We start from the raw sequence: 26,545 nt of genomic DNA, 5'->3' as shown, positions 1-26,545 counted from the left end.
CTGTGTTTGCTATGAAATTCAACTAGATATTGACTGTAAGATCTCACCCACGCCCTGTCTGGGACCCTCCTTCTTGAATTACCAGCATGGCATTTGGGATCTGAGTCTGCAAAGGCAAGTATGGCAATTTTTTTCCCTCTACTTGGAAAGAAATCAGACAATCCTTAGCTCAGGGTTACTTCCTATCAGTGAGTTTTAAGATTCTTTCCCCTGCCCCCTCTATGTTACCCGGTCCATCTCCCATTTGTTCCTTTTATGTATAAATTTATAAAGAATTTCCACATCACAATGCTCTCTGGATAGACAATATTTTAATATATATATATAAAAATATAACCCCTGTGCTGTGCATATACTTACAACTCTACATAGTAATCATTTTAAGTCTCTTATACTGGGCTTAAGTCTATGCACTTTTCTACCATGGGATTTAAACTCGTGTGTTCAGAATCTGTAAATAAGAGAAGCAGAAGGTTTCCACACCTATGGGGAAACTTGAAAAATAGAATAAAATAAAAAAAAAACAACTTCTCAGACTTTACATAAAAGATAGTGGCGTATATCCCAACGTAAGGAATTTTGGTTGAGAGCCAAAACTGAGGGCGTAGCCGCAACAGGAGGCGTCTTCTCCATCTGATGAACACGTGGAAATCCCACACAACGCTGTGTGTTCTCATGTGATCCCAGTCAGAAGTGAAGAGCGGGTTTATCAGGAGAACGCCTCTGGAATCGAAACCGTTTTCATTTTGCATTCCAGGAACTGAGCACTGCAGAAACTGGGAGGAAAAGGTTTGGAAGCTCCCCCCCCCACAACCCCAACCTGTGACATGGCCACTCATACCCACACAAGTGTCACCAGGAGCAGGAGCAGAAACTCATCCAGCCCAACAGACCTTTTCTTTTTTTTTTCCATCATTTTACATGGAATTTATTATCAATGGCTATTCTTCTTCTTCCCAGTCCTCACCTTGCCCCCCTTCTGGGCTCTGCTCTAGAGAACTGAAAGATTCATTTGATCTGATGGAAGACTGACATCAACGTGAGCCATCTGTCACACAAGATTTCTCTCAGTTATTGGTATTGAAAAGCATGTATTTGTTAAAAACAAATGTAGGAATCAAAGTGGTAAGGACACTTTGACCTCGCAAATAGATTGACGCCTAAAGTGTAATAATAAAACTAATCTGCATGGTTATTTTAAGAATCAAGCTTGAGCTCTAAAGTAAAATGCAGATTTTTCTTTTTTTTGTTTTTTTAACTCTCTTCCCCAGCTTAAAAAATATGTGAAATTCTATTGCACCTGGGTTGACCAAAAGCTGACGTCCAGAACAAGTGCCACTATAACATCTAGTGACACCCTTGTATTATTAAGTTACAATATCTTACATAGCACGGAGCTCTCTGCTCCTTGTTCACCAAAAGGTGAGGATGATTTTTTCTACATTCAATGTAGACACTATTGAAGACTTTAGAGCAGTATGTTCACTGTCTGGCTTTGCTGCTTTTGTTTCTTAAGTAGTAGTACTCTTCTTGCCTGCTTTCAACAGGTACAAACAGTTTTCCATCCAACTCCTGGGTAACATCAGCCGCTCTGAATGTACTTCTTGATTACTACACAGCCGTGTCGAAAAACAGGGCAGGGCATATTTGGTAGAAGTGTCCACGTATTTGTTTTAGGGTCGTAGGCTTCCATGTTTCCCAGAGCAGGTCCTTCACTGCTAACGATCCCACCAGTGGCATAAATTTTTCCATCCAGAACCACAGCACTGTATTTTTTTAAGAAAAGAAAGTTTTAGTTAGTGTTCTTAGCCAGCAATTTTCTTTTTAGGCTTAAAACAAACCCAGTCTTTTGTGACAAGGGGTAAACAATGAATTCTCCTTTTATCTATATAAAGCTGTGTGGGCATTTCTCTTCCCTCTCTCTTTCTCCCCCCCAAATTAATCCTTTTTGTGTTCCTGCCAGGTAGGTAAATGTTGTCTCTAATTTAAACAACAGAAATCAGTCCAAGCAATCCAAGCGATCCAGCATCCCTGCCACCTCAGCTGCAATAAACCTTTGCTTCAAGTTACTCCTCTAGTCATCAATGAATGATGCAAAGGAGGAAAAAACACCTCCAAAACGTGCTCTGTTGCTTCAGCCTTCCAGGGTCATGCTCTGGCACAGGAGCCTGGAGGTTCTGCTGACTTGTCCTCCTTGTACACCCAGGAGGGTGGTATCCAGGGGAAAGCCAACCTGGGGCACGTGAATCTGATGGTTGCGGATGTGCAGCTCAGGGATTGGCAGGGGAACTATATATTGGCATCTAAAGAAGACAAAAAAACCCTTACTGCCTTTTTAAAATGAAAGTGTTCGACTTCAGACATCTCTTGCAAATCAAGGCCAATGAGGCTGGGCTAATCCCATGGTCTGTAGGCTCCTGATAGTAGGGAAGGTGCGTAGATGTGGAGGGTGTTTGAAAGAAAAACTGCCCTTGGGCCTCTTTGTTCTCCTTCCACTTAACCCCTCGGCCTCTCCAGCAATCGTGCACAGGGCATGACACTCCCTTTGGGCTAATGGAGATGAACAACGAGGGGCTGGGCTCATGTGTGTGTATTTGTAAAGAGCAGAAGGATGACAGAGGCAGCTGGGTGGAAAAAGGGCTGCCATGTTCTCCATGCTGCCTTCCCGCTGTGTGGGGGGAACCCAAAAGTGGGGGCAGCTCTGCTTTTCATCTGCTGGGAAGCTTGAGTTTGTCCCTCAACATTTAAAGATGTTGTTAAGCTGATGGTGTGGGCAGTGGCTTTTCTGGTGGTTAGGGTCTATTTTCTGGTGGTTGGGTCCCTTCCAAGTGCAGCCAGTGGACAGTTGTGTTAGGAAGGAAAATGGAGACTTGGAGAGTGTGTACACACCAGAGGACAACAGGGAGAAAAAGAGGGAGGGGAAGATGAGAAATAATTGCGGCCAAGAAGGTGGCCTAAATCTAAGACGCTGGAGAAGGGAAGTAAACCTGTAGGTTTGGTAAAAGCAAAGTCATTTCTTCTGGATAATTTTGGAGCAGTGGAAAGAAGAAGGATAAAAAGTGACAGAGGCAAAAGACAGAGAGCACTGGAAGACCCAGGATGAACTGAGACGAAAATGGCACTGACAAAGCCATGTATTTCTGAAGAACACAAAACTCTGATGTCCTTGTGGAGAAGTAGAGCCTGAGGTTAAAAATAAACCCACAATGACAACAGTGAGGACTTAAATAAGCCTAGTCCCTGGGTACTGCCAGGAAATAGGAAATAATGAGAATCTTGTCAAAATAACTGTTAATCTGAAAGGAGGAGGAAGGAGAGAGAGGCTTGAAACACTTGATTAGAGCCTATCCACAAATCAGCAGGGCTGGATGATACATAGCCCAGGGTCCTGGGGGAGCTTGCTAATGAACTTACTGAACCACTGGTAATTATTTTTGAAACGTCAGGGAGAAATGGGGAACAATGAGGACCTGAGTAAAGGAAGTGTCATTCTGAAAGACACCCCTGAAAGACAATGAGCCCATCTCTGGAGGAGCTGGAGCTAGTGATGGAGAGGCACTGCCCAGCAGGGTCTCCTGCCAAGGTTGAGGTCCCAATGGCCAGGAAGGAGCAGAGGTGGCAGGACCAGACAACCCAGTAAATCAGACAAATGTGCAAATTAAACCATGATTTAGGACTTAAGATATTTGTTGGGGGATGAGAAGCCCATCTCTGCACTGGAACAAGCTACTATTTAAAAGACAGGCTGGGAATTACAGCTTGCAAAATACGACACGAGGTGAAGGGGAGGATGGTCCCACCCCATGCTGAAACAGTCCCGATGTGATGGAAGGGTTGCTGAAACCAGCAGTGAGAGTTTAGAAATGAGGCCATGGGGTAATGGTTGCTGTTTGCTTTTCACTTTGGTTTTTTTAATAGTGAAGCTGAAGGAGATGGAAGCTTACTTGAATTGGGATATGGTTTGGGATGTGCTGGGCAGAAATGGGTCCAGCATCAAAAAATACCCCATAACAAAACATGACCCCCAAAAAAGCAAATGTATTAATTCAGCAACTTCATTAGGTGAAGTGGGGAAAAAACCAAAGAACTCCCAAAAAAGAAGAAAAGATCCTCAAGAAAGATCTGACTGCAGAATTATCCATAATGGGTAATTGTAAGAAATGACAGTGTGGCATGTGGAGCCTGGGGCCTGTTCCATCAGTGTTGATGATCAAGATCCAGTGCTCACGAGTGGTCTCAGCTAAGTTCTAAGTTACTAATGCAGATAATGCCGGTGTAGATGACAGCACCTCAGGTCAGCATAGGAGAGGACTCTAGTGGCTGTTACCACTTACAGACGGGGCCTGTCTAATACTTATTGCTCATTACCAGAGGAGACTGCCCTCATGGAGCATTTGATCTGGAGGGGGAGAAGGGGGTGGACAGAGGTAGGACCCTGTGTGGAGACCTTTCCATCTACGCTGTAGGTGACCCTGGGAACAGGAGCCAAGCAACCACCAGCCCTTCCTTGCTGACTGTGTGCTGCAGAGCTGAAGTCTGGCCTTGAGTGCCCAGTATCCCCACTGGCACTTAGTGTTTGGTCTCTAACAGGGACATGGGTGCTTTACAAATACCTTGGCTGCCCACACTTCTTCTAGTAAAGTCTTTCCTGTTGCACATATAGTAGCAGCTACTCTAAGCCAGCGCTGCTGCCACCATAGAGCAGCTGACTAGCCAAGCACACCTTCCTGAAGGGATCTGAGTCCAGGTTCCTCCCCAGCCCATGCTCTGGTTGAGGAGTTACAGTGGGTGGGCAAACATTCCTCTTGTTCTCCAGCACCTGGGCTACTGCACTGAAAGAAATTCTGCCCAGCGGCTGGGACACGCAGCTCCATCCTGCAGCTTCCCATCATGGTGCTGATGTGTTGGGGAAGACATGGATGCTGAATTCCACCCTCTGAAAGACTGTCTGAATTTGGAATGGTGATTAGAGTAGCTTCTGCCCCCTCCATGTGCAATTCTCGTAGATAAGATTGGCACAACGCTCAGCTTGGGAGTCACTCCTGAGCTTCAGAGAAACTGTGAGCTACTCCTGCTACCACCAAATAGGCAGCTCTAGTAGGCAGCGAGTACTTACGTGTGCAGGGGACTTTGGAGCTACTCAGGCATCTCCGGGGCTAAAGTGACAGGTGGGTACTTCTGATCAATTAGGAATTGAGTCCTACATTGCTGCTACTTTGCAGTATGAGGACAATCACTGCTAATTTCTGGGACCTTACGGAATAGGAAACTTAAGTGGTCGCTAAAACCTTGAGGAAAGTGAGTGGAAAGGAGTATGCTCATTGCTCCCACTTCATTACCGTGACAATATTTCTTTTCTCCCCTCCCTTCCATCCCATCAGCTGTAAAAACATCATTACCAAGGCTGACGTAGAAAGAAAGAAATAATTGCAATAATTAGGATGCGAGTTTATTGCTCGGTGCCATTAATCCCGAGAGATAAAATGATTACAGGCTGTCAGAGCCAGGGAAGGAAGGAAGCTCCGCGCCGCAGAGCCTTGCTGGGGGGACACAAACCCTCTGGTAGCTTCAGGGGCACTGACCTCCCCAGCTAAGGAGCAGCTGGACCCTTGTCTTTCTGGCAGCACGCCCAGGGTGAAGGTAGTTGGCATCAAAATGGAGGTGACTTCACCCACTCCTTCCAAGAAAATGCATTTCAGCATTTTGCAAATTATTACCCAGCAGGCTAATGACCCTTCTTTCTACTCCTCGGGTAATTACTGAGGTTTCCTAGAGAGGTTTCACCTGTAGCCCTGCTGCCCATTTCCCTGAGGTGGCAGGGTGTCCTTCATTGGCCAAACATGAGCAGTGTCAGAGGATCACACTGTGACTGTCCCCTGACACTGCCACCACTACTCCAGACCATATGCCGACCTCCATGAAGCTATGAATCACAGTGCTAAGAAAATCCCAACGAGGCTGAGGTGCTCCAAGGGCTGGTGGAGGCCTCGCTGTCCATGGTTGGGGTGCTTGTGTAATCTGAACACCCTTTAAATCTCTTCTCTGCCCATCCACCCTGCTGTCTTTCCACAGTGTGACCAAACAGGTGGCAGAGAAGATCCCTCTCTGACAGCTGACCATTAAAGGACTTGATGGACAAAGCCAATCATTGAATCATAAAATCATAGAACAGCCCAGGTTGGAAGAACCTTGAAAGATCATCTGGTACAACCTTTCATGGGAAAGGGAGCCTTCATGAGATTACCTAGCACCCTGTCCAAGTACATCTTGAAAACCTCCAGCAATGGGGACTCCACCACAGTCCTGGGCAGGTTGTTCCAGTGGATGATTGTTCTCGCTGTAAAAAATTCTTATATTGAGATGAAATCTCTCCTGGCAACACTTGTACCTGTTGCCCCTTGTCTTCTCTGTGTGGCATCTTGTGAAGACAGAGCTTCTGTCCTCCTTGTAGCTGCCATTTAAGTGATGGAGTACTGTGTGAGGTCCCCTTGAGCCTTCTCTTCTCCAGGGAGAAGAGACCTAACTCCTTCAGTCTTTAGAATCATAGACTCATAGAATGGTTTGGGTTGGAAGGGACCTTAAAGATCCTCCAGTTCCAACCCCCCTGCCATCAGCAGGGACACCTTCCACTAGATGAGGTTGCTCAAAGCCTCATCCAACCTGGCCTTGAACACGTCAAGGGAGGGAGCAAGGCTGTCCATAAGGCAGGTTCTCTAGTCCTTAGTTTATCTTTGTGGCACTTCTTTGGACCCTCTCCAGTCTGTCCATATGTTTGGGGGGTTGGAACTATATGATCTTTAAGGTCCCTTCCAACCCAAACCATTCTATGATTCTGTGTCTAGGGCTGCAAAAGAGATTTGAAACAGCTAAATTATCATGTTGTTTTGATTCCCTGAAACTTAATGTCTTCAGAGTCCACAAACAAAACTCCTCTCCCTCCTCACTCCTGCCTATGCATGCGCACGCACTCACTAATTTATTTGGAGCTGTTCCATAGAGGTTACTAAATATTATCAGTTAGACAGACACAGAATCTGCTTAGAAGAAGAAAAAATTCCTGCATTTATTAGTGGATTACTTTCCTTCCTGCCCTAAGATTTCAGCAGGGCTTTACTGGAGGTGGAACTGAATGATGCTGGTCAACTGGGTGGAGTAAGCGCTCGGATAAGAGAAGCCCACAAGGTACCAGCTACTGCGGGAAGTGGCTCCACGCGGTGCTAGGCAGAGCTGCGAGCACCCCTTCAGATTGTACTTTAACTGGGGACCTGTTAGTGAGACCTGTATGGAGGTTTGCAACACTGAGGTGAGAGGCATCACTGCCATCTCTGTAGATGGTGATGCTCAGGGTGCCAAGACATCGTTGTGAGTTTGGTAGCGGTGCTGACAACCTCCATGGTTATTTGTAGCCAGGTTGTTATGTTTGAGAGGGCTTGAGCTCGGGTGGCTGTGTTGTGCTGCCAGAGGTGTCATCTTTAAAATGAGATGGATAAATGAGCGTCCAGATTAGTCATGGTCAATTAGTAGGATATCATGCCACTTCTTGGAGCGAGATTATTAGTGTGGGTGTTTTGGCCAAGCTCCAGTTATATTCTCCTCTGCTCCTTGAGCACTTTCCCTTGCTAATGATCCAAAACCTTCACGTGGCATCGTTACTTGTTGCTGAAAAACAGCAAAGTTTTTATTCCGAAGCCCACTGCACATCAGGAACTGCTCGAGTGCTCTGTCTGTATCAGTTACGCTTCCATGCACACTGAAATCCTTCATGTCATCAACCGCTACTGAAATTATTGCTGTTAGTCTGGCGCAGCAGTTCTCATCTGCTGTCCGTGGAGCACAGTCCCAGCCACAGACCTCTTTCCAGATATGCTAGAAGATGTCAGTTTTCCCTTCTGGACCACAAACACTTCCAGCTGCAAATGCTGCCTGCTGAACAGACCAGCCTTTCCATCTGCAGGCTCGAGAAGCGTGCGGCCATTAAGGAACCGTGTTCCATAATAACTTCACCTGGGAATATCCATCCAAACAAGCTGCTCTAACCTCTTCCAGTGCCTGGAGTTACCACAAACTTTGCAACGAGGAAAGGAATTGGCTGGGGAGTCTGCGGCTGGTGCCCTATATTAGCAATGCCTGGTAGTCAAGTACAGGAGTCACCATGCTTCGCTGTTCAAGAACAAGGGCTTATTTAAAAAGAAGAGGGAGGGAAAAAAAAAATTAAAAAAATCCACAAACCAACCCTAGTTTTGTGCTGTTCAGCCCAAGTCGAAGTTTTATTAAAGATTTCCATTCGGCAGAACCATCTAATAAATCTTACTGGTTAACAGTCAGAGGAGAAGGAAGAAAATGCTTTTCTGGTGTCTGCTGGGAATTGCTGGTACTAAATTAGCTGCTCTGGAATTATTGCTGGCACCATCACACTGCTGCTGTTGTCCCATGGAGGCTCTCTGTAGCACACGCCTGTTTGCACGCTGCCTGCATCCTAAGCAAGCAGAATATGGAATTTTTAATCATGCACAGAAATGCATTCAGTATTCTTTTTTGCTTGTGGAAAAATAAACCCTTGAAGAGCATTGCAGGAAGGGAGAATGCCCGCCTGCAAAGGGCGGACTTGCCAGGGCTGGTGGGGAGGGATATCTTTGCAAGTCTTTCTGGAGGGAGGCATCCAGCTGGGCAGAGCAAGGTGGGATCATCCTGGCTCCTCATCCCCGTCGGTTGCTGTCTGCCAGCACCACCTCCAAAGATCCCACAAATGGACAGGGGCTGCCAAACTGAGACAGGGTCCATGTGGCAAACAGGACATGCTTGCCTGATGTTTGGGAAATGTCAAATATTTCCCTCACCCCCAACATGTCACATGGAAGATGCTCAAGACCTGTGTTTGAACTCTCAGTGAATTTTAAAATGCTTCAGGCCTATTATAGCTCTTTGCCCATTTGGCACCATCCCTCAAAGGGTTAATTCTAGGTCAACATGAATTTCTTATTGACTTCCATCAGGCCGGGCTTAATCTGAAAATGATGCTCAGTTTGCTCTTCTGTTGATTGAGCTAGAGACCTGAACCATTTATTTTTAATTTTTCATTAAAAGTAATTTAACTTGATATTAAAACTATTTGAATGGACCTTTAATTTTTCACACATGGGGAATGTCACACACATTTCTTTTCCCTGTGTTCAAAGCCATCATGCTCCCTAGTCACTATCATGTAGAAACAGTGCACGTAAAAATAAAAGTAATGTGGTCAAGATTTTTCCCAGCAAATTCAGTATCGAGTGATTCCTGGTGAGAGGAGATCAATAGCATGCAGTTAATTTTTAACTTGTTTATGTTACTGCTTTTAAACCATTTTTTTTGTGATCCATGCTAATGAGCGGAATGAGGAATTTATAGATCCATAGACTAAGGTCAGAAGGGATCTCTGTGCTTAGTTAATCTCAGCTCATGTCTACGCAGGCCATGGACTTTTCCCCAGGCACCATCTCTCTTGGAAACTTATCTCATCTCCTCTTAAAAACACTGAGTGTTGGTGAGTTCGCTCTCTCCCTTACTGGTTCTCTGTTTAATTATCCTTGCTGTTGGGGAAGTGCCTCACTTCAAGGCTGAGATGTGCCACTTGACTTTCTAGTCCCCGTAACCTGCTATGCTTTCGTCGGTGAGACTGAAAGCTTTTCCACTTGCTCCCAGTGATCAAGAAACTTCTCAGCCTTTCTTTGATAAACTCCTTAAATTTAATGTCAAAGATTTCATTTGCGATCCGGGGTCATTTTTGCAGCTTCTCATTGAACTTCTGCTGGTGTTTCCACATGTTGATGTGTGGACTCAAGACCTGCATTCATCCCGCCAACGCCGTATGCAGCAGTACCCTCTCTTCCTGGCTTCAGCTTGCTTCTATTTTGGTGATAGGGCTCATATTATATATCCAATATTGCACTGACCTTTTATCCACCGCATTGCGATGAGACCTCATGTTGTGTAGCTCTGAGTGGCCTCCTGTATGTCCTTCTTTGAGTGCCTGACTTTCTAAGGGGAGCAGGGCTGCTGTGCAGCCAGTGACTGTCCTTCCTCCATTTATTACTTTGCACTTAAAACACTGCTGCTATCTTGAGACCGTCTAACATGCAGCTAACTGGCTAGAATAGCTCCTTCTGTCATATTTTTTACCCACCAAGTGTTATACCACCTGTGACCTTTACCAGGGGAGATTCTCTGTTACCTGGATTGTTGGTAGATACATTAAATAGCATTGAAGATATATTAAATAGCACTGAAGAAGAATCAATGCTTGCTACCAGTGGCCTTGCTCAATGATATCTTCTCATTAACAACTGCATTTTGAGATCTGTCAGTGAAGCAGATTTAATCTCTCTAATGTGTGCCTTGTTAATTCCATATAATACCAGCCAAATACCTTGGAGAAATCACAGTATATTATAGCATCACAGTTGTCTTTAGCAGCCAGGCGTGTTTTATTAAAACCCAAAACAAAGAACCCAAACTCCCCCTCCCAAAAATGCAAAAGACAACAGGCTGGTTTAACAAGACCCATTTTCCAGGAGAGCGCATTGATTGCTGTTCATTATATTATTAGTATCTAGTTATTTGTTGATGAAATCCCAAATTAACCACTCTGGTATTTTGCAGAGAACCAACATGAGGCTAAGTGAGACCACTTAGCCTGATGTTGGTACTTTGCAAAATTAATTGCTGCACTAAAAAAAAAAATCTCCTTTTCACCTTTTCAAAATACAGAAACACTTTGGCAGTGCCCTGATCCATCCTGAACTGTAAGAGTTCTTAAAAATCAACATTAGTGGTTCAAACAGCTTCTCAGCGAAGTCTCTAAAGATGCCTGTGCCTAAGACAGCTGGGTTGCCTGATCTGAGAACTTAATTTCTGACCTTCTTCATTCACATCTTTCCTTGCTGCCAACGGTGACTGCTTCTGGTCCCCTCGGATGGGGAGAATATAGAACAAAACCTTCTTGCTCCCTTCCAAATACTGATGAGAAATATCCATCCAATCGGTCTGTGCTACACTTTGCTACCTCATCAGAAATGGTTTTATAACTGATTAAAATTGCAAATTTGATCACAAAAGGTTTAAAATGCCTTTCTTTTTCCTCCTCAGTATTTCACTGGTTCCCTCGGCCTCCCGTAGCAGCAGCCAGTTTTTAACCTTGTATTTACCTTGTATTTGTTTCTGCTAACCTCCCATTTTCCCTGGTTCCATACATACTGATTTATTTAGTTTTCATCACAACTTTCACATGCTCTTTTGGCTGAAATATTTTTCCTTGACTGTTTCTCAGCCTATTCAAGAATTTTTGAAATTGTGCCTTTTTTGGCATCCAGTTGGGATGTACTGAAATATTCCTTTTTCTTGGTGACTATCCCACTATAAATGTAAGTTTCCAGTCCACTACTGCTTTAGGCTTTGGAAACAAAATTAATTTAAAAGTTTGAAGTTACTTCTTACTGATGAGTGTTATATTCTACTTAAGCAAAGCCAGTTTATTAGGGTGCCTAAGCAGCAGTTAATATTTAGGTCTCCTTGATCCATCACAAGGTCTCCCACTGGATTCCCTTCTGCAGGGCGCAGAGCAAAGCATCCCTTCAGGTTAGAAACCTTGGGAAGTTTTTGGGTGGGATGCTCAGCCAACAACTCTTGGTTGAAATCACCATGGCTGTGCAATTTCTCTTGTAGTGTACCCCAGTTACTTAACAGAGTTCTGTTATGTTTTACAAAGCAGTGATGTTCAAAGAGCAGTTCATCCCTCTTGATGGGAAGATACAGGAATGTAACAAATGTTTAAATCCCTTGTGTTTCATTTTACTGGTTAAGGCTCTAACCCTGAGCCACACTGTACCCTTTATTTCAGCTTTTCAGGAGAAAAATGTTATTAGCACTGTAGGCTCCTCCTCATCCTGCTTTGCCTCCTGCTAGAGCAAAGGGACAAGGAAGACTTGACCTTAGCGCAGGATGCACACGGCTACGGCCGCCCGGGATGGAGCCGGCTGCTCCTTTATTCCCAACAAAATACGGATCAGCAGCCAAGAGAGGGCGCTCCTTAAATTAATAAAAGAAAGGGAAGAAAAGGAGAAAACCAGGGAAAAAAAAAAAAACAGCAAAAAGAAAGAAACTGAGCATGCTTTCTTAAAAAGCAATTTTCTCATCTGCACTGAAGTGAAAGGTTAAATGCAAGGAGTTAAAATGTGGAGGTGTTTTCCTGTCATAGGTTGGGGGCTAGGGACACCCCTGGGGCAAGGGGCAGGGCTGTTGGCTGAATGTTTGGGAGATGCAGGTCCGTTGTGGGCCCAGCTCTTGCCCCGTCGCTGCTGTTCCTCCCACCCCAGCCAGTGTTTTGCCCGGTCACTTGCCCAGCACAACCCCTCTGCCCTGGTTTTGCTCAGAGCCTCAAGACACCGCTGCATTCATTGGACATTGATAACAAACCCTCACCCAGCGCCCACGGCAGCGTTCCTGGGCCAGAGATGGCTTCTCCCCATGAAATCGATAGCTCAGCCAGTCCCCAGAGCAGGGATCTCCTCTGCGAGGGGCTGGCGCTGGATAAAGCCTGAAATAAGCCCGTCTTTCTGTAACTGCCACACAATACTTTTTAAAAGGCCTTTAAGTTCTGCCAGTACCTGCAATGGGTGCCAAGTTTTATTTTTGTCAGCCAATTTGGGAAGTTTGTTAAACCTGTGACCGGCATCAGGGAAGCGAGCCCAAAAAGCAATCAAAAGCACGTAATAAATAATAATTAATATCAGTGTGTGGTGCTTACTCAGTATTTTTTTTTTTTCTTTCAAGGATCTTATAGCTAATTAGCAAAAACATGTTCCACATTATGGTGGTCTCTCCTACATCAGGTATTTATCCTCCTCTGGTTACACGTGGCAAACTGAGGAAAATAGCGTTCCTGTAGTCTGCTGGAGGAGCCCAACACACGTCTCTCCCTGTGATCCATTGTGCCTGAATGTGAAGACATTCATGAACCATAGTAGGGTCCTAGATGTGCACTTTAGGAAATGCTGTGGCCCTGAACATGTATAAAAAAGAGATGAGGCAAACCCCCACATGGTACACACCTCCCTTCCCCTCTCCCCTTCACTATTTTAGATTATTTATCAGCAGAAAATGTTAAGGCACTGGAAACTCAGTTTTAATGTTTTTTTCTCACCTGCAGAACTGCCTGGAGTGGTTCATGTTGGGACCTGCTTTAATATTGCCTTTCTCTGGGTCATAGATGGTGGTTGCTCGTGCATAAGCTCCTCCAAGAATAAAGATGAACCCATTGAGAGTGACTGCAGGAGCATATTTGTTATCTGTCAATGGAAAGCAACACTGAGATCAGTTTTAGGCTCAGGTTTGGAGACTGGTTTTTTTTATTTATACATTCCCCTTATTTATAGATAAGTCACGTTTCTCTAAACCTCCAAGGTGAAAAATGAGGAAACCTTTCCTGGTTTTGTTCTTCTCTCTCCAAGTTCTCAAAGGCACTTTTAAAGTTAATCAGTCCTTCATCCCCCAGTACGCGCCTCCCTCTAAACTGGTAAAGTACAATTATCCTCTCCCGAAGCTTAATGGAGCCATCCTGAAAGCTCCACTCTTATATATGAAATTAAGATGTCAAGTTGTTTCAGAATTTTGAATTGCTGCAAATTTCAACTCAGATGCTTCCCATGCCTGTGCAGCTGCTAAGTACAGAAGAAACCCACAGCGCAGAGACCCGATAATAATATCCAATAGTTGGTTCTCTTTTGTATTCTGCTTTTGCTTGTGGGAAGGTCACCCACATAATCCAGAAGATTTTCTGAGACCTGACTTCTTTCTCCCCTTCATCTGTCTCGTTAATTCACCTGCATTTTTATTTTCAGATGTGTGTGTGTACCTCCAAGCAGTCCTGTACTTCAACAATAAACTCTGTTCATTGGGTTTTGATATGAAACAAGTCCCTTATCCTAAGTCACATTCAATCAGAGTTTCCAAGGATGCTTTAAAACTCTTGTGTTAGCTGTGGCATTATTAGAAATATTGGTAAAACTAACCATAAATTATAGAATAAAATAATTCTAATTTAATTAGTTGACTTGTCCCGTATGCTGTTAGCATGCCATATGCACATTTTTAAATATGAGCCAGTTGGACTGAAATTTCTCATGATGGTGTCCGTCTTGATGCGATACAGTTTTTTTTAATCAACATTTCAGTGAAACCAATCAGCAGTGTCTGGGAACAAAAGACAGGAAAATACATTGCTTTATTTGAATTAAAATAAGCCTCACAACCAGTTCTCTAAGAAGCAAATGCTTAAGCCCTTTGGGGTGTGAAGCAGATGTTTCCTGGGTGGCTATCCTGGTGTCAGGGGACACATAAAAAATTCTCCATACATCGCTATCAGTTAAAGCCTCTCCAGAATCTGCATTTTTTTCTGCTCAGAAAAGGTTGAACCTCTTACATCGCCAGTGGAGAATCAGCCTGGACAGTGTCCTGCCCGTTGGCTTCAGCCCCTGCAACCCTCCTCCCACATGCGGGGAGCCGGGGGCAGTGTGCTGGAGAGGAGGTGTGATACCATCTTTACTAGGCTCTTACATCTCTGATAGCAGCTCTACGTAACGTTGAAGGGGGTCTATAGGTTCCTCCCACACTATGGCTGTGTCCTTTTATGACCACAGAAAGAGATAGACTTAAACCAGGCCTGGCAGCTTTACTTTTGGCATGTGCTTACCTCTTGCATGGCTGGTGTTGTAACCCTGAGGTTCCTGTAAAACCTCCTCATTCCATTAAATATTTAACAAGAGACTTAATTTGACAGGAGTTAAGCAAAAGCTGATGAACATCTCTAGAAGACAGGTAATTTCCTTAACTGAGGTTTGAAATGGTTAAACTAGAAAGAAAATAATGTTTTTGTGGTGTCTGCTTCTATTCCAGCATGGCCATGGGGTGGTCTGACTCAGTTCATTTCACCTTATGTTGGTGCGTGCCCAGGGGGATGTACGAGGGTGCAGCACCCGGCACGAAAACAGACAAAACATGCTATGGGTTAAAGTTGGGCTCCTATTACACTGAGTATCTACAGGCATATGTCAAAAAACCACGGATGTATTAGGAAAATGTCACTGATCCCTGGGAACAGATGGGAAGAAACTAATTCATCCAGAAAATAGAACAAGGAGTATTCAGTTTCTTTTCGGTGCCACTAAGCCACTATAATTCATCAGAAAGACTTATCTGTCCTAACAACCCAGCTCGCATCCCTTTCCAAATCAGACTTGCATATGTGACATTTTTTCCAGCTAAGACACTCATCAGAAATTTTCCATATTTAATTATCACATCTTCCTGAGTTTTTTTTTTTTCTTTCTTTTGGCTAGCACTGTTTTGCAGAATAATGAAACTCACACATGAAAAAAAAAGAACTCAGCTCCCAAATCTCACAGGGAAATTATTTGGGGCTTCCTCAAGGCAGAAACAGCGACTTCTCAGGAGACTGAATCACTGACTTCACATTCCTTTTTGTTAAAGAAAGAGAGGGAAACCCCTTGGTTATTTTTATAGTCACTTTTTTTTTTCTTTTCATATAGGCAGACAGTCTGATATTCTTTGTTTTTTAAGAGGCAATCATGTTTGATTCTCATCAATTTTTCAATACATCACCTATCTGTTGTCTTTTTATTGCTTTTGGCTTTAGCTACAATTTCATAAATTGGTATAAAGTAAGCCTGAGATAAAGCAACAGAGAAATCTCTGCTGTTTCTTTCAGGAAGGGAGAAGTTCACAGCAAGCAGTCTCCTGATCCTGATGAAGATATGGCAGGAAGACATGAGGGACACCCCTCCAGAAACAGGTAGAGAGAAAACAGTGGGTTTTATTTTTGTTTTGTTACCATGGAGGCAGAAATTGTTCACAAATACTTGGAGCTTGGAAAACTCAAGCCATCTTGCCTGATACCTAGGTGTGGATGACCACCTTCAGTCTTGAACCTTACTTCACCCCAGGTGCTACCCACACCCTTCCCATGCTGTTGTCCTTTCTAGGGCTTGGTAACCTCAGGCAAACACTCTGGAGACTCCAAGTTCTGTCGCTGCTGGAAGTCCTTAACATGCACATAGTCCAAGGTGGTTGGTTGGGGAGCCTAATTTTGCAGAAGCATGTTCTGGTTGGGCTTTTTGATCAATGCTACTGGGCATGAACATGAGCTCCTATGAGTCAGAGGCTTACTGTGGGATACAGTGGGGACATTGGTTATTTCAAAATTCTGCCGGAGGGAAGGAAGAGAGGAGAGAGGAAGCATGGAAACAGAGAAACAGCCTCCTTTCCCCTCTAGAATTCGAGTGTTGGGGCTGTCAGATATAGTAATCCATTTCAGGCTGGAAAATCTTAAATGGGATTTGTCCAGGACAGCAAGCACACTTGAGATTAAAAGGCAGAATAAATGTAAAGGAAATAATAGATAAAAGGTACTCTTCTCCCCAAGTGCATAATATCATTCTCCTTTGCTGCTGCTAGTGGAAAATATGCAAGTATTTGTATTCTGGTGACAGGTCATTGCGGGGAGGGTTATGCACTCAACAACAATCTCTGAGCCAGAGGTGTACTTCACATGGGGTTGATAATTTAACCTGCCAGTGTGCCCCTCACTTAGTAGTGACAGCGTGCTGCCTCTGATGTGCTTCATGGCTCTTCTATCTGTTGGTACATTATATGGTCAAGTAGCACAGTTCTACATTCCCTTCCATGATTGCTTAAAGATCTTATGTCGCCTTCCAGTAAAGCTCTCGGTCAGAGACTGAAGTGGCTTTACAATGAATGGCAGCACCACTCCATATGGAAACAGGTTATTAAAACCAGGCTCATAAAACACTTTTCTCAGGAGGATGAAATGCAGGCATGCCACCAGTCCAGATATAACGGCAACCGAAGGGTCTCCCTGCGGGTGTGGGTGGCTGGTGGGGGGGGTTGATGCACATGATGAAGCAGATTGGAGAAAGGAGACTAGTTAATAGAAGCTAAATCTATTTTAATTCTAAGTGTCTCTTCCCCTCCCTGAATACTATGCAGACAGGCTCAAGAATGGCATAGTGATGGATAAGGTAACGTCCCTTGGCCGGTGGGAGCCTGCGGTTGGATCCTTAACATAGCTCATGAAGCCAAAGTGCAGATATGGCAGTGCACAGCACGGTCTCGGATGTCAGCCCTTCTGGCACCGTGCTCTCCTGTTAGTTATTTCTCATAACTACACGACCAGCTGCCGGGCCCTATGGTTTCCCCAATGACCCTTGAGCAAACCCTCCTCAGAGACCTCAAAGTTGAGTGTCCTCACCTGCAAACACCACATTTTGTGTATGTGTGGTGGGGATCACCCATGCCAAAGCAGAAGGCTTCACCCGCCATCGTGGAGCAGTTTCAACATCTCCTTTACAGGCAAAATGTTGATGAACTGAAGAGAGCTGAACAAAGCACGGCCACACAGATGAAGCAGAGGTAGGAAGTGAAAGGGAGGACATCTGATAAAGGGCAAACATGAAAATACTGCCTTGACTGGGTAGAAGGCACAGTAAGTATGTGTAGGGGGAACACATCAAGGACTGGAAAAAAACATTCTGAATGGAGGATATGGCATATATGGAGGAGAAATGGATGAAACAAAAGAAAGTAAAATTCAAGCTTACTAGTGGGAAAAACACTAAGAACTAGTCATGGGAATAAAAATACATTGAAGGATGAGATGAAACACTTATTGCTTTGAGACTTCTAGGTAAGAGCTGGCCAAACCCACACACAGGTGCTCAACTATTGAGAGAGGGTCAAGACATAGATTTGTTTTTTCTTGTAAAGTCCAAAAATAAATTCATGGGAACCATTATACATTTTAACCAAAAAAGCCATGGTACAGTGCAGTAAAAGTGCACAGATGCTGCTAACACTATTTTCCAGATATTTCTTGCAGTCTTAGCTCTGTGATTGTCTCACTTTGGTTGGACATATCACTGCAGGAGTAAATGGTATGGTGAGGAACTAGATACTTGGATTAGAAACCAGAAATGCTCATAGATCTTTGACCTCTGTGTTCCCACAGTTCTCACCAGATTTTAAAATTTAATAGTGGTGACAATTAAATGCTAATTTACTTACAACCCAGAAACATTAATAAAAACTTTAATTCCACCAGTACAGACACTGACTGTTCAGGGTATAAAAAAAAGTATATTTTAGTGCTGTGGCATGAAGGCACAAAGTGAACTAAAAGGCAGTGACAAGATAATTAGCCTTACTTACAATCACTAACTTCAGCATGTCTATGGCCATCTTGTTAAATAAGACAAACCTCAGGAAGCTGGGCATGAAATACATTTTTAGCAGAGCTATATAGGACAGCCTGGCAAGAAATGGAAAGGCAGGTGCTGCGAGTATGTAGCCTGGGTTCATTTACTGTGGTAGGACTTTGGCTCGACAGCAGCAAACTTCTTAAAGCTCAAAACACAAGAAGGGGATGTGCAAGGTGGTTTATGAAACACATGCAATGTGAAAGCCCTTGGAAGCTCCATTACTCCAGTAATGTCAAGCTGTGGGCTGCACAGCCGCAGGAACATCTGCCAGCTCCAAAGGCAGGGAGGACAGAAGCGAGGCAAGAGATGGGACACCGAGAAAGACTCTTTCCAGACATGGATGTGTGTAATCAACACCTGCCCAAAGCCTACCACAGCATCAGTTGGTGAGCCTACTGTCATACCTACTACACTCAGGCATCTATGTCCCAGCACCTCCTGGCAGGTGAAGGCTAAAGAATAAAGGGAAACTGGGAGTGAATTTGCTGCCTATTCCTAGAAGAAATCCAAGGAGAAGAGAGAAGGGGCTGAGCCATGAGGACGTGCTATCAGTCCCCACTCCATATCTCCTCTGCCCAGACAGTATGTCAGTCCAATCTGCTTCACCTCCATTCAGATTAGCCAAAAAAAATGACCTTCCCCTGTGCCATGGTTGTTGCCTTGGGTTAGGCTGGCACACGAGACTGTGGAAGAGAGGGATGTGTTGGGTTCAAACACCTCCCATGCTGCATTCAACTCACTATCATAAAATAACACAGTAACTTGAGACAGGTATTACTGGTCTTAAAATCTTTAGACACTTTGGCTACTTTCTGTGTCTACTGTTGCATATCTGAGTATGCTTGAGGTGTTTTTAAATAATCCCTTGTCCTATATGAGGTCAAACAAGTTTCCCTGATCTCTGGGGTGACCTTAAGCAACACAACTTGCTGTCAGATGTCTCAGCTGACTTAGTTCAGAGGGACACCTTAAGAATTCACAAATCAACACAAAAAGGCTCTGAGGTTGTCAAAGGCACTCCAGCATTGATCACACCAGGGTTTCTCTCAGCTCCATTTTGTAAAAAGCACCCCAAGACTCTCCCTACTCTCTCTTTGTTTTTGATGAATGGTGACCGTACTGCACTTGGCGTAGCATCCAGTTCCTGGGGGACACTTTACAAATACAGGTGATACTATGGTTTTTGTAGAGCTGGAAAAATCAGAGTATGTTTCCAGCATTCCCACTGCCTTTTAGTAACGATCAAGCATCACATCAGCTCAGTTTCCCAGACATTCTCCACTGGGGTGCAATTTTTCAGGCTCTGTGTTATTTTACTTTATTTGCAAATAAATTGACGTTCTACATTTCCCAACAAAGACACACTGCAACTCCACATTTCATCATATATTTTATGCCTTCAGCTTAACTAATTAACTTTGCTTACACTAAGAAAACATAAATAAAATCTTTTAACTTCACTGTTTTCTTTCATGTGTTTTTGTCAGGAAATAACAGTACATGTGCATTAGCACAATGGGTGACAAACCCAACTCTGGATGGTTCGGATGATTTTTTCCAAGCACGCATGGTGTTGATGCCTGCTAGACAGTATAACGAGCCCAGGGAATGATTTCTTAGCTCCTGTGGCACTTGTACTATTTTGGTAAGGAAAAGGAATACCTCTTTGCATAATGCATTCGTTTTTGCAATACGCTGTGAGTACAGGAAAACCTCATACTGTCAGTCAGTGGATTAAATGGAGAGCAGCAGCTGTAGCCATGCGATGGAAAAAGCCAGGCAATAGGGCTGTTTGCGCTGCTGTATTACATAAACATGACTTCTGCCGGTTAACGCCCTCCCGCTGGGCGCTTCACGCTGCATCATATGCATGTCATGTTATGTTAGGCTGGACACAAACAGCGGCAAGGGAGTGGGAAAGCAGCAGCGCTGTCTGCACAGGGAAGGCTGCAGCCGTGGCTCTACCAGCTCCTCATGACCTGACCTACTAGGGAACCCCAAGAAGAGCGTAATCATAAGTGTAAGAAGCTACAATAAAGAGAGCAGCTTATTTTAGCTTTCTCACTATGCTTACTTGAATACCTTATAACTGTGCTTCTACAATTTATTACTTGCTACTCCTATTGCTCTACCAGGCTCAATAATGAAACTATGATTGTTTTCTAAATGAAACACCTCATGTCACAGTTTCAACATGACTAGGAGGTTTAGGATGGTGAAACACTGGAAGAGGTTGCCCAGAGATGTGGTAGATTCCTCATCCCTGGAAACATTCAAGGTCAGGTTGGACACAGCTCTGAGCAACCTGATCTAGTGAAAGATGTCCCTGCTCATTACAGAGAGCTTGGACTAGATGACTTGCAGATGTCCCAAACCATTCCATGATTCCAGGATGCAAAGGCAAGCCACCCCAACGCAGCTTCTCTGCAATGACTACATGAGCACTGTTTCTTTGGCCAGTCCAGTACAGCCAGACTGAAGGCTGCCCACAGCCACCCAGCACAGAGCAGGTGCCCCAGGTCAACTGTTACCCTGCAATAATGTTGTCATGAAGGTGGATGCTAAACTTCATTTTCAAAAGCAGCTTAAGCACTCAGGATGCAAATGACCACAGAAAACAAATAAATTGCAATCTTCTGACCACTACCCTAATTTTAGAAGGAAGTCTGCACCTCTAATGTTGGCTGGTATGGTGGAAAGTTTGGCCTCTTGTCTTGCTCTTTGTTCTGTAAAATGTTTGGTGAGCTCAAGGGCATCACAAACTAATAAACACAGTTTTAATAATCTACGCTTCTCAGAGATTTCAGCCTCTGAAGCACATCTGCCTTTGGACACCACTGATAAATCCCAGTTAAGAATGACTGCCACTTCCCACAGGTCAGGCAGCATTTTAACAAACCCATGAATAATAATCCATTAACTGAGCTGTGTTGTAAAACTGCATGGAGCAACATGTGGTGCCAGGATGAAGTTTCACTACACTTTGTGATTTTTTTGGATCGAAAATTACTAGTTGTCCATACCTAATAATTGCTTTCCTTTCTCCTCTACTTCTAACTCAACACTTCTACCTGATAACTAACTGTATTAATGAGTGACAATTGCCTTCAGTAGAGATCCAGATAATTGCCTCTCTGGTATAATATACCATGAATTCCTGCTCTTCTGTTGTAAACATATCTCCCCCCACCCCACAACTCATTTGCTTTCCACAAAGGCATTAAAATACCTGTAGCACAGAGATTTCTGTCGTAATATGGGCTTACTCTGCCACCACGCATCCCTTACCGATCATCGGAGACTCTATAAAACTCCACGAATTAGTCTGTGGGATGTAGGACTGCAAGACTCCCGCAGCTCGGCCGGCTTCGTTCACCCCACCGAAGACGTAGATCTTCCCACCACAAACGGTCGCAGCGGCCGAATGGACGGCCTTTGGCAGAGGGGCGATGGTCTCCCACTGGTTGGTTATCGTATCGTACCTAGGAGGACAGCAACTGGAGTGAGCTGAGATTATGCAAGGCTGGGCAGGATAGACAGGCAGGGAAAGCAGGCTGGGATATAACAGACAGGCAGCTTGACAAGCAGAAGAAAAGCAGAAGTGGAAATGTATTTTCCAACATCCTACAAATTCAGCCACTTGATAAACAGTGTAATTAACGCCTTTTCTGAGCTTTTAAAACATTGAGAAAAGCCCAGAGAAAGCTGGTTCTATTTTCTGTATATGCCTCTCAAATCTCATTATAGTCCAAGCTAAAGAAACTCAGAACATCTTTGTTGAGATGTCTTCCACTAATTAATTTCTATTAATGAGTATACAATGAGATTATTCTTGCAAATCAGCGCAGTGATATCCAATAGCAACCGCAGGCAGGCAACCGTTAATATACTTCAGTTGTTCAGCTTGTGGAACACATCTCACCTGCAGCATAATGCGACACGATAGCGCTTTTTACTCTCCTTAACTGACCAGCGATGCACATTTTGTGCCACAATAAGTTCTTCCATTTAATTTCCATTGTGCAAATCAAACCATCGTGCTTCATTGAAAGAAGCTGCAAATGTTAATGCTGGAATAAGATTTCACCATTGCAGCCATATTTGACATGAAGCAAACAGAGAAGAGTATGCATGGAAGTGCTAAATTAGTCTTAAGGTCATCAGTATCTGATTTAATTAAGCCATTGACCATAAGGGATGTGCAGTTAATAATCCATGGATGAAGAATCATTTTAGACAATGTCACAAGTACAGCCGTCAATTGTTTTTTTTAAAGATAATGTGCAGGGATCCAAATAGCTGCTCTAAAATGAGTCTTGGAGACAGTGGAAAATAATGTGATTTTTTTAGGCTTCTATATTTCCACGTAATGGCACATTCAGTCAAATAGGAGTTTCCTGCGTAGTGATTATTCAGAATTGTTGACTGGAAGAACAGAAGCCCTCATCACCCATTCAGGGCTTTTGCTTTTAATATCAGTGATATGCAATATGCAAACATGAAATGAATCCATGGCCATGAACGCACCTGTAAAAAATGATTTAGTGACAGGGGAATTCTCCATTTGTAACATGTCCCTCAAATTCTTACTGCCCAAAACTGGGTAATATAAAAGGAAGAAATGATATAAATGGTGAGAACAGCACAAAATAATGTGCTTAATGAAAATGCATTAATGAGTTTCCAAGTAATATAACTGAAAGTAATTAACACACTCATAAAACTGAAGCAAAAGCAAGAGGGAGGCAAACTTTAACTAAAAAAAAATAAATTAGGAAAGCCCTTTATAATGAGCATGGAGAACTGCCTTGTACAATGCTCTAAATTAGTTACTGAGAAATTAAATTCATCTACAAGAAAGTGATCAAAGGGGAGAAATAGAATGAGATTAAACAACATGATGCTGGGAGCATTCAAGGTGACACACCTATATCAGGCTGATTCTTAATGTTTGGTACCAAACTCGCCTGCAGATGCATTTTGACTGCACCAGACACAATACGCTGCAGGTCCTGCATTTGCCCACAGCCCTCGGCAGCACTCATGTCCATCCTAGCAGATATGCAAAAGTATCACAGAAAATAAAATTTCATAAACTGCTTTTGGGTTACACTTTGCTAACTGTAGTAATCTGGGGCTTGGTAATTTAATTGATGATGTCTTCTTGTATAATAAAATCTGGCTTAGAAATTGCTTAGAATTGGTTACAAACTGGGCAAAGAAATAGAGCTGAGAAGAACTGACCTAATGTGCCTTTCTAGTTCCTCTGTTTCTAAGATATAAATATTATCTGCCACCTGATATGTGTTGTCTCACACCATCCACTCTGACTTAGCACCACTGTTAGGCCAAACACCAGGAAGGTTTGTGGCCACTTGAAGGGGTCTGAGATGGGATGGTGAGCAGCCATGCTGCTCTTCCCGGCGCTGGCAGAAGCACCTGGCAGACCACAGTTCCCAAGACTGATGTTTCTGCTAATGACTTTGTGATTATCACAAAATGTTTTTGGGAAGGAGGGAAATCCTTCACATTTGCTGAGGACTGCATCTGGTAAAGACTGTGTCTATAGGAAAACTGGAGAAAGGTTCATATTACAAAGGCAATAGTCCCTTTTCTGGATGAATTTCACTATTGGGACCTCAGGCCCCCTAAACCCCATTTTTCACTGCTCTCTGTTTCTGCTGTATGATGTCAGAACTGATTTTTCTGTCTTCTATACTCCTTCATCTGCCAGCTGGAAACCAATGACCAGTTCCACTTCATCTGCTGAAAGGCAAATGCTGTAAATCTACTGGATATAGGTGCAAGTGGGGCAGCTAAAAACCCCACTCTTGTCTGGAGGCTCATTTGCTTTAAAAAATCAAGTGAACCATAAAGCAGGTGGAAACCAGCCCCTGTCCACCTAACACAGGCATCTAACATGGGTTTCACATAGGCTGCTCAGTGAAGCAATGCTCTTAACTAAGTGCCTAACAACTCTGGGGCTGAAAAAGAGAAATTGGTGCCTTCAAGGCCTCTTGTTCATCAAGTCCCTTCATCCCCCGGGAATTTATTCCTCTGGTTCATTCCCTCCTTGCAAAACTGTAGACCTGATTTCTAGTCTCTGTTTTGCTTCAGCTCCCATCCACCAGAAAGTAACGTTGTTTGGTTGTTTTTTTTTCTGTTGGATTATAAAACTGTCTGCTATTAAATCTCTCTCTTTCATGTATGGACTTGCAGAAAATAATAAAGTCACCTCTTCACCTTCTATGGAATAAACTAAGTAGTCTAAGCTCCTTAAGTCTCCCACTGCAAGGCAGGTTTCCATCACTTTGGTCTATCTCAAGTCAGTTCTTAACATGTTCACACAAGGATTTGCATCAGATTAACTAAATTGGTTTAAAAATGAATAAACTTGAATCTTTGTAACCTTCCAGGACAGAAAATAATGACACCTGCTTTACCTCTCTGCCCTAGGGCCTTTCCATCTGTCGCGTCATCTCCGATGTTGCCATCACTCCACTGCCACTAGCGCTAGTGGGGCTCCCCGGCTGCCGTTAACACCAGCTCTGCTCAGGGGCCAGCCGAGAGGGAACTGATTTAAAGAATGATCCCTTTGATCTCTTTCCATTAGTCAAGCTTTGCATTTGATTCTTCTGTTTGAAGCTGTAGATGGAGACTTAATGGGAACTGACTTGGAGCCAAGTAAAGGTTTTTCTTCCCTCTCCTCCACTGCTCCCTCCAGTCCTGGTGTGTCCATGCCTGTCCTTGGCTATGGGCCTACCGAGCTCACCCAATTTGCTGAACTTGAAACTTCAAGGACATCTCCTTTCACTCCTGATTTTGCAGTCCTTGCACGCTATGGACTCACAGAATTTTAGTGGTTGGAAAAGGTCTTTAAAGATCATTGAGTCCAACCATAAACCTCACACTTCCAAATCCACCTCTAAACCACGTCCCTAAGCAACTTGTCTACCTGTCTTTTAAATACCACCAGGGAAGGTGACTCTACCACCTCCCTGGGCAGCCTGTTCCAATGCTTGGCTACCCTTTTGGTGAAGAAGTTTTTCCCAATATCCAGTCTCACATGTGGTATTACACGGATACCCTTGCACATCTTCCTCTGCCCCCAGAGCAGTCCCTCCAACCCCATGGTCCATGGCCCAGCCGTGCTCTGGATTTCAGGCTTTCCATGTGTGCAGGATGTGTGGGGTGTCCCTCCCTGTCACTTCAAGTGCACCAAACACTGTTGTCTCACCTGACCCTTCTGTGGTCACTATCCTCTGCTTTATGTATTATTTATATACCCATGATAAGGCAAATGATCTGAACCCAGCAGAAAATACAGCCCAGGCTTGAAGAGAGCATATGCAGAAAGAATCTTGCTGGTTTTCACTTTTTTTCTGCACTCTCAGGAATTCATCTGTGGGCCTGATCTTCCTCTTGCTTCACTCATTTCGTTCAACGCCTACCTTCTTGCTCTTTCTTTTTCTCAGTATTAACAGCAGAAACCCTTTCATTTCAAGCTGTGCTGTTTGCTTCCCTGCCTTCTTGACTTTTGATCTCTTCAGTACCTGAAAACAGGTTTGTTTTTATTTTTTTTCTCCTCAGTCTCTTAATTTCTCTCCTTCTAGGTTAAACAGCTGTATGAGCATCCTTATTTATTTGCATTATAAAACCCTTATATCATGGTCAGTCGCTTACAGACACACACCCTCCAGTTTCTTATACATTATTTAATTCTGTCTGCAGGAAAGCTGCTATTTAAAATAAAGCTGTACAGTGTCATATTGATCTGCTCTTCAGATGATTCACATGCAGTTTAAAATCACATTAATGGATTACTATTTTTTGCCTTTTTTATTTTCTTCTGACTGTTCTGAGGAGCTTAAGAAACTATCCTTGGACAAGGCTATATATTTAGTTTTCCTAAGACATCAATAAAACAGTAGGTTCTGAAGCACTTTCTAAAGCTTATAAAGCTTATTCTTTACATTGAATTTTTTAGACTGCCTTCCAAATACACACTGCCAGCCAAAGTTATCTCCCAATTTTAGACAACCCTATTGTAAAAATGCTGTCAGGTCAAGGGGATTCATCTTCTTCTGTCCTTCAAACAGATAATAACCACAAAGCACCCACATTTCCACACTTCTAGTCACATACGTTGTCTTGTCAGCATACGCAGTCTTCTCGGCTCTCAAATTGCATATATTACAGGGCCCATCCATTATCTAAAA

At 43.6% G+C, this 26,545-nt stretch overlaps 1 protein-coding gene across 1 annotated transcript in view; it reads right to left on the bottom strand.

The window, feature by feature from the left end:
• Positions 1 to 870: 870 nt before the first annotated feature.
• The window catches only part of KLHL29 (kelch like family member 29), a gene marked incomplete at its 5' end in the record, with an annotated part of 36,344 nt that continues 10,669 nt past the window's right edge, over positions 871 to 26,545 (bottom strand). The window contains 3 exons of the mRNA XM_010166407.2: positions 871 to 1,766; positions 13,178 to 13,322; positions 21,615 to 21,808. Of these exons, the coding sequence (XP_010164709.1) occupies positions 1,583 to 1,766; positions 13,178 to 13,322; positions 21,615 to 21,808 (523 nt within the window). The remainder of the gene's footprint in view (positions 1,767 to 13,177; positions 13,323 to 21,614; positions 21,809 to 26,545) is intronic.

Source organism: Antrostomus carolinensis, unplaced genomic scaffold, assembly GCF_000700745.2.
Source record: "Antrostomus carolinensis isolate BGI_N321 unplaced genomic scaffold, ASM70074v2 scaffold21074, whole genome shotgun sequence".
NCBI lineage: Eukaryota > Metazoa > Chordata > Aves > Caprimulgiformes > Caprimulgidae > Antrostomus > Antrostomus carolinensis.
This window is presented reverse-complemented; position numbering and strand designations above follow the sequence as displayed.